Below are 9,292 nucleotides of genomic sequence, written 5' to 3'. Positions count from 1 at the left end.
GGATCCGAACCCTCGGCGGGAGCGCCGCCGCACTCCCAAGCGGCGCACTGTAGCAGTGCGCCACCAGGCTGGCCCTACTTAATTGTAGTCTTAAATATACCTCAATTCTTGAGTCAATGAAAGAATATCAAGTATAGCAACTATATCACTTGCTCAGGATTAAGACAGTATTGTTCCAATTGGATACCCCAAACCATGTTCCTTTCTTGTCCTCCATTATATTTCATAAATATTTATGCCTATATATTGTATAATAATCACCATTCTGCTCAATGGTGTTCAAAGCCCTTAGAAGCTCAATCCATATTCAACTAATTTAAAACCTGAGTTACAGGACTCAAACTATATTCAGAAGTCATGTGTTTTTTTATTTGTTGGTTTTGTGTGTGTGTGTGTAAATCTTGTCTTCCATAATGACTAGCTTTCTGACAACTATTATCATTACCAGAATGCCAGTTCCCCAAAGTATTCTTGATCATTTATCTTCACTAATATGCCTTTCCTGTGGCTCACAGGTATTTCAAGTAGTAAACTATGGGTTAATACCTCAAGGTTTTGGTGACTAAAATGTTGCTCTGCCAAAAGACTGGGTGCTCTATTTGAAAGAAGATAAATATGACTTTCTTATAGTCTTTTATGTTGTATTTAATTCTTTTCTTTTTAAGAGAGTTAGCATTTAAAAATATATAGGACATCTAAATTTAATGAATTTAGAAGATTGACTTTAAAAATAAAATCAAGTAGGTTCCAGTAAGATGGAACCTTGTCTCTTCCATTGAATACAATCCCTCTGTCTCTTCCATTGAACACAACCCATGTAGTATTTCCTGGCTTCAACTAAAGAAATCCCAGAACCCAGAAGTGTGTACCACTGTATGGACAGAGCTACAAGAGAAGCCCTCTATCCATAGTCAGAGAAGTGGGAAAGGGGATTCTTAAGGATAAGAATGAGTGGGAGAAAATACCCCCCTTCTTTTTTTAAAATATTTTTTCCATTCTCTCCTGCCCCAGGTCCCATAGTGGTAGGGTCAGCAATAGCAGGGTTGCAAATCTCCATTGATTTTTTTTTCCCTTTCTGTCCTCTTGCCATTTGGCCCCAGAGCATGATGCAGTCATGATAAGTTCACAACAGAGTGAGATAACTAAAGCCCTCACTCTTTGGTAAAGGGATAGTGAAGGGAAGCTCCAGAGAGGCAGAATACGTTGGGGACATAGTGGAGAGAAGAGATCTCAAGAGAGTGATTCCATAGAGTGATATAATAACTCTTGAAGAAACCTCAGAGCTGCATAGGCATGGATGGGACCCTAAAAAGTTTACCAAAAGTTTTGAGAACTGACCTATGGGCCAGATAATTTCCCAGGTTGTACACTGGCCACCGGATGACACGTATGTGGGACAGGTTCAAATAGCACTGCAAAGGCTCTAAAAACTGAAAGCACATTCCAACTACAATCCTCAAAAGGCATATAGCCTGAACTTAACCAGGTTGACTGCCTGCTAAAATAACAGCAACAAAAGGTAACTTTCCACCGAAAATTTAAGCAAGACCCAGAATCTCATAACATGATATTCGAAATGTCCAGGAAACAAATCAAAATTACTCAGCATATGAAGAACCCAGAAAATATCAACATGCAAGAGAAAAGACAGTTAACTGAAGCCAATTTTTTTTTTTTTTTTTTTTTTTTGTCCTTTTTGAAACCGCCCCCCCCCCCCCACCCAGGGGGGGGGGGGGGGCCGGTTTAAAAAAGAAAAAAAAAAAAAATTAACCGAAACCAATTTTTTTTTTTTTTTCTTTTTTAGACCCGGCCCCCCCCCCCCCCCGCCCAGCCCGTGAGCGCTGTGAGCGCACCGGTCATCCCTATATAGGATCTGAACCCACGGCAGGAGCGCTGTGCTCCCAGCACCGCACTCTCCCGAGCGTGCCACGGACTCGGCCCAAGAGAAAAGACAATTAACAGAAGCCAATTCTGAGATGACAGATGTTGGAGCTATCAACCAAAGACTTTAAAAGCAGCTAATATAACTCCTACCTTGAATTCCTAGGATAAATCCCAGCTGGTCATTATGTATTATGCTTTTAATATATTGTTGGACTCAATTTGCTTAAATTTTGTTTGGAAATACTGTATCTATGTTCATGAGGGATACTGGTCTATAGCTTTCTGGCTTTATCTGGTTTTTGTATCAGGGTAAGGCTGAACTCATAGAATGGGATGGGAAGTATTTCCCCCTCTCCTATTTTCTGGAAGAGTTTGTGTAGAATTGGTTTTATTCCTACCTTAAATATCTGATAATTAGTTTGTGCAACCATCTGGGCCTGGAACTTTCTTTGTGGGAAGTTCTTAAACTACACATTTAATTACTTAAATTAATATGTTTCATAGGTTGTCTATTTCTTTTTGGAAAAGCTTTGGTATTTTGTGTCTTTCAAGAAATTTGTACATTTTATCTATGGTGAACTTACTGGCATAAAGTTGTTAACAATATTCCCTTAATTATCTTTTTAATATCTATAAAATATGGAGTGATGCCACTTCTATTATTCCTGATATTGGCTATTTATATCTTTTTCCTAATGGATCTGGCTAGAGGTCTATCAATCTTATTGATCTCAAAGAACTAGCTTTTGGTTTCAATGATTTTCTATATTGTTTTCCTATTTTCTATTTCATTGATTTCAACTTTAATCTTTATTATTTCTTTTCTTCTATTTACTTTGGGTTTTATTTGCTTTTCTTTTTCTACTTCCTTAGGGTGAAAACTGAGATCATTGATTTAAGACTATTTTTCTTGGTCTCAAAATAATTGTAAAGCACTATAAATTTCCCCCTTTGTGCTGCTTTAGTGGCATCCCACCAATTCTGATAGTGTTTGTGTTTTCATTTTCATTCGCTTCAGGATACTTTTTAATTTCTCTCTGTGTTTCTTCTTTGATCCATGGGTTACTTAAAAGTGTTTTATTTAATTTCCAAATATTTGGGGATTTTCCAACAGTCTTTCTGTTATTATATCTAACTTAATTCCATCCTGGTCATGGAATGACTTGAATTCTTTTGAATTTATTAAGAATTGTTTTATGGCCCAGAATATGATCTATCTTGTAAATGTTCTGTATACATTTGAGAAGAATATGTACTCTGCTGCTGTTAGATGGCATGGTCAGCAAATGTCAATCAGGTCAAATTGGTTAATAGTGTTATTCAGGTCTACTATATCTTTGCTGACTTTCTGCCTACTTAGTCTATCAATTATTGAAAGAGGGGTAGTGAAATCCCTGACTATAATTGTAGATTTCTATTTCTCCTTGCAGTTCTATCAGATTTTGCATCAAGTATTTGGAAGCTCTTTTAGTATGTGCAAAAACATTTAGGATTATTATATCTTCATGATGAACTGAAACCTTTATTATAAAATGACCAGTGATTAAAAAAATTCCTGATTATATTCTTTGTTCTGAAATTGACTTTGTATGATATTAATACAGACAAACCACCTTTCTCTTGACTAGTGTTAGAATGGTATATCTTCTTCTGTTCTTTTACTTTTAACCTTTATATGTCTTTATATTTAAAGTGTGTTCTTTGTGGGCTGCATGTAGTTGCGCCCTGCATTTTATCCAATCTGACAATCTCTGCCTTTTTTGGGGAATACTCATATATAGATATTTAATCTGCCACTAATCCCATCAGTGCATTTTTTATCTCATATATTATAGTTTAGTTTCTAGAAGTTTGATTTGGGTCTTTCTACATCTCTAACTTTTTGAACATATGGAAAACGGCCATAATAAGTTTGTGTACTTCTCTCATCATTCTAATATCTTTGTCAGTTCTGGCTTTGTTTGATGGATTTTTCTCATTATGGGTTGTGTTTCCTTGCCTCTTTGTATGCCTGGTTATCTGATTGGATGCCAGACATTGTGAATTTTACCTTATTAGGTGCTAGATATTTTTGCGTTCATATAAATTCTCTTGAGCTGTTAGGGGATACAGCTAAGTTCCTTGGAAATAGTTTGATCCTTTGGGTCATGCTTTTACGATTTGTTAGGTCAGTCCATAGCAGTGCTAAGTCTAAAGATAATTATTCCTTACTACTGCGTCAAGAGTTTTCTGACTACCCCATCAGTTATGGGTTTTTGTAGTCTAGCTGATAGGAACAGACATCTTCTGCCCTGTGTGAATGCAGATTATTATTCCCTCTAATCCTTTCAGATGGTTTGTTTCCTCAAACTCAGGTAATTTTCTCACATATATTCTTTGATTGATACTCTTAAACTAGAATTAAAAGATAATAAAAATCTTTCCATGAACTTTTTTTTTTTTTTTTTTGTCCTTTTTGAGACCGGCCGCACCGGTCATCCCTATATAGGATCCAAACCCGCGGCGGGAGCGTTGCGCTCCCAGCGCCGCACTCTCCCAAGTGCGCCACAGGCTCGGCCCTTTCCATGAACTTTTTAAAGACCCTTTATACTTGAGGGAGATCCTCTGCAGATCTTTAGGACTCTCTTTATGAAGCTCTGTGCTCTCTAATATACATTCTTGAACTGTATTCATCTTGGTCTCCCTGGACTCTCAGCTCTGTTTCCTCAATTCAAATTGTCCACAAGGCTCTTGCTCAGGTACCCGTCCCTCTCCATGCCATGTCCTGGCAACTCTTTCAAGGCAGTAAGCTAGGGTAATGGTCAGGCTAACCTCACTTGTTTCCCATCTCTCAAGAGCCACTGTTCTTCATTGCCTGATATCCATGGTCTTAAAAACTTGTTTGATGTATTTTGCCTTTGTCTTTTTTTGTTATTTCTGGCAGGATGATAAATATAGTCCCTGTTACTCCGTCTTAGCCAGAAGAAAAAAAATCCAGGATTGACTTTACTCCATTTTTTGACTTCCGTTTTTTGAAGGAGACTGAGTAGTTCAGATGCTAACAATAATAGGGTTAATTTGGTTTCTGCAATAGGAATCTGTCAAGTAATATATATATATATATATATATATATATATATATTATTTAGGAGCTACACTAAGAAGCAATGGCAGATATTTCTTACCTTTTTCTCTTACTTAGATTATCCTCCAGTATTGGTTGGGGCGGGGGGGTCAGGTACCATAAGCTCAATTAGTTATGCTTTTATCCATGACTAGTTTCTGAATCTTCCATACTAAATTTTTACTTATTCGATTCAATAATCCATAAACTTACATCTTTTTAAAATAATGTGACTTTTATTTGCACTCACCTTCGTAAATGGCATCAGTTATTACTTTTTCTTGTTCCTTTAAGAGGAACCTTGTTTGGTCAAAAATAACAGTGGCAAATTTCCAATTAGCAGCAGGGAGAGTGCAGAGGCATGCAAGTTTTTTTAAGATAGGAGTGGCTGCTGCTTCTAGGAGACAGTATGCTTGGCACTGACTATCTGCAAAAATAAAAGCATTAAAGGCAATGTTTTTATAAGGATAGTACTCTCTTTTTGATAAGCCAATTAAACATATTACTTCATGGAAATCTGAACTTCTATCCAAATTATTTTCTGAGTTAAAAATCATGAGATTATATAGAGACTTATTTTTGGATAAATAGACTAGTAAAAACAAACAAAAAAACCCCTGTAGAATTATATAATTTTATGGATATCTTATTTATCAGAAAGGATTTACTCAGTAACTAATATGACATGGCAAGTATGAAGAGCCATATAACAGGAATCACATAAGTTTTTTCTTTTCCCTCCTCCACTATTAGCTTACAACCAAACACATTTGTAACAATGACAAATTACTTCAAGTTTTAACTAGAATATCATTATTTAAAGAGTTGCATAATCATCTAGAGACCATAAATAAAATTGAACCAAAAGAATGAAAAGACACTTGAGAACTAGTGTCATATTTACTTATTGATTTTAATAAGGAGCATGATGTTCTTAAGCAGCCTGTTCTTTAGGAGTCAAAGTATATTCTTCTTTACAGCAGAACACAAAAAAATCAATACAGGAATCAATAGTAACTTATGTACATTATCCTGATAGTGGGTAAGAGAACAGAGAGAGCAGTTCATTTTCCAGACTGGATATATGAATTAAGGGAAGCAGCAGCAGTTTAAATGAGGGAAGAAATAACACTTAGTGGACTGGAGAAGGGCAGTGGGAAGGGGCAGAGGCAATGAACAGGGCCTTCGAGGTCTGGAAGTAATCTGAAAGTAGGAGTGGAAAGAAGAAATATCTGAAACAAATGAAAAAAATTTCATGGAAAATGAGGTATGTCCTAGATATGCAGGAAAGGAATTTCAAACTAAGTAAATCTGAGTGCATTTTAAAAGTATGTAGCATACCTGATGCTTGAATTTCAATAACATTATCTGCTCCCCTTTCCTTATTTATTTTCTCTAGGGTTTTATTCGTACAAACAATAGGACTTTCTTCTTGAAGAGTCAAAGAACTTTCTTCTTTATCTCGAAATTCTAATAAAAAAAAGATTAATCTGTGTTGTTCAGGAGAAACTAAATATTACTTTAATGATTTCTTCTAAAATATTATTATAAGGGTTAAATTTCTTCATTGAAACATGTCAGTATTAAATTGAACAATTATTCAGATCAGTGGACCTTACACTCTGCTGGGTAGGAAGATAAACGGTAAAAATGAAAAGAACTATAGCATCAGATCAGTGTTTCAATCTCAGTTCTGACCCTAGCCTCAGTTTCCTCATAGATAAAATATAAATAAATATACTCACTTTAAATATTGTTAAAAGGATTAAACACCAAGTACAGTTCCTGATACTGTGCTACATCATTTCTTTGTGACTTTCCACATACACCTCTTTCTGCTACTCATCTTCTCCTCTGCCCCAAGCCTTCTCTGTCTCCATCCTTTCTTAACTAGGCCAATTGTTCTACTTACCCATCAGCTTTCAGGCACCTTCTCTAAGAAGTCTTATGTAACTGCCCACCCTACTTCCAGCCAGCACAGTGCCCTCCTGTTTGTTTCCTCAGTACTCTGTGCATACTTCTCTCCCAGTACTTTCCACACTGTATTGAAATGATCTATCTACATGTCTGGCCTACTCTGTTACACTGGCTAGCAACAGTATCATATTTACCTCTAATGTGTAATTTTGTGCCTGGCAGAGTGTTCAATAAAGTTAGTTTTTTCTTCTTTCCTAGGTATTGAAGAGTATTCAATAATATAATTTTAGTTATTTTAACTAGGTAATAATGTCATCCATCAATAATATGATTACAAGATAATTTTAGGAACACATTACCATCTTGAAACATTTCAATATATGAGCTTTAAATACATGGTTAAAAATGTAATAATGAAGTATATCCTAAATTGGATTATGATGCTTTCCAGTAATTCCTTCAACTAACTATAAATAACTGGAAGAGGTAAAATCAAATAATATTATTATTGGAATTTTTGAGGGAACTTAATAAGTTGTAACATTTCTTGTCCCTGAATCAACTGTAAAATAAGACAAGAAGTAAAATATACACCAGAATACTACCTTTATTACTAATAAAGTATAAGTAGGAGAACAGAGCTTAGTTTGAGAGTAAATTGAGCTTACTAACTAAACATCAGAATTAGGCAATTACCCATCCGGTCCTAGGGTATGCTGAACTGGGATAGGATTCTTCATTGGGTGGGGGGGAGAGGGGACTGCCCAGGAAAGAGTCATGACATAGAGAAGCCGAGGAGAATGACTTTCTCCTGGGTAACTCATTCTCACAAACTTTTGCCCAATTTATTCTTTCCAAATTTACAATTCAGATAATTCTTCCCACCCCTTCTAGGGAGAATGTATAAAGGGGCAAAGAGGCCAGGAATAAAACACTAATTGCATATAGAAGCATTCCCACCTAACATCAGGAGTACAGAAACATTCCCATCTAACATTAATATTCTTTTAATTGTTTAGTAAATTAATGGCTAGTTTTTTTTACAAGAAAATGTTCTTTTTATCTTTTCCTTCTTTGTTGCTGCTTTCCCTCATTTTCTGTTGCTAATAATATGCTACTACAAGCCAGTAACACAAGTATGACAATCAGAAAAGAATGTCAGTGTTAATTTTGGAGTGGATTCGTTTTTTTACCCCAAATATGAATAGGATTTCAAAAAATTAACAAATCTGAAAAAAAGAAATCTTTTAAAAACTCCTATTTTTATATCACATTTACAAGATAATTCTTTATATTTGGTTCATTCTTTTATGCAGAAGTTACACTTGAATTATGGTGTAAATATTGGTTAGAAAGATCTCAGTTACATATGAAATTGTCACCTATTAAGGTAGATTATAAGGTGGTTAAAGAATTCCATAAAAAGAAACTTAAAGGTGAATAAATGTAAACAAAGGATCACAAAATTCTGAAACTTTTAGATACTAATCTTTATCTTCACCAAATATTTCACTGCAAAAAAAGGACGGACAAAGTAATATAACTTTAAGCAGATCTATACAAGGCTGTCACATCTTTTGTTTTTTATTTATTTATTTAATTTTATTTTGTCAATATACAATTTGGTTGATTATTGTGGCCCATTACCGAAACCTTCCTCCCTCTACCCTCTCCCTGCTCCCCCCCAACAACCTCATATCTGTTCGCTTGTCCTATCAACTTTAAGGAATTGTAATTGTTCTGTCTTCTTCCCTCCCCCCCAGTTTATTTTTGTATTTATTTATTTATTTTTAGCTCCCACAAATAAGTGAGAATATGTGATATTTCTTTTTCTGTGCCTGACTTGTTTCACTTAATACAATTCTCTCTAGGTCCATCCATGTGGTTGCAAATGGCAGTATTTCATTCTTTTTATAGCACAGTAGTATTCTATTGTGTAGCTATACCACATTTTCCATCTCCACTCATCTGATGATGGACATTTGGGCTGGTTCCAACTCTTATCTATTGTAAATAGTGCTGCAGTGAACATTGGAGAACAGGTATACCTTCGACTTGATGATTTTCATTCCTCTGGGTATATTCCCAGCAGTGGGATAGCTGGGTCATATGGTAGATCTATCTGCAATTGTTTAAGGAACCTCCATACCATTTTCCACAGGGGCGGCACAATTTTGCAGTCCCACCAACAATTTATGAGAGTTCCTTTTTCTCTGCAACCTCACCAGCATTTATCATTCACAGTCTTTTTGATATTAGCCATCCTAACTGGGGTGAGATGGTATCAGTGTGGTTTTGATTTGCATTTCCAGAATGCAGAGTGATGATGAGCATTTTTTTCATCTGTCTGTTGGTCATTCTTATATCTTCCTTTGAGAAAGGCCTATT

The 9,292-nt window shown here is 35.6% G+C and overlaps 1 protein-coding gene across 1 annotated transcript in view; it reads right to left on the bottom strand.

The window, feature by feature from the left end:
• The window catches only part of LOC103594357 (chromosome unknown open reading frame, human C9orf84), a 93,987-nt gene that overhangs the window by 36,836 nt on the left and 47,859 nt on the right, over positions 1–9,292 (bottom strand). Inside the window, exons 12-13 of the mRNA XM_008577567.1 lie at positions 6,329–6,448; positions 5,238–5,414 (exon numbers count right to left, since the gene is read on the bottom strand). Coding sequence (XP_008575789.1) covers positions 5,238–5,414; positions 6,329–6,448 — 297 coding nt within the window. The remainder of the gene's footprint in view (positions 1–5,237; positions 5,415–6,328; positions 6,449–9,292) is intronic.

The sequence above is a fragment of the Galeopterus variegatus genome, unplaced genomic scaffold, assembly GCF_000696425.1.
Source record: "Galeopterus variegatus unplaced genomic scaffold, G_variegatus-3.0.2 Scaffold1541, whole genome shotgun sequence".
In the NCBI taxonomy this organism is placed as follows: Eukaryota; Metazoa; Chordata; class Mammalia; order Dermoptera; family Cynocephalidae; genus Galeopterus; species Galeopterus variegatus.
Note: the sequence above shows the minus strand (reverse complement) of the source record. Positions and strands in the feature narration are given on the sequence as shown.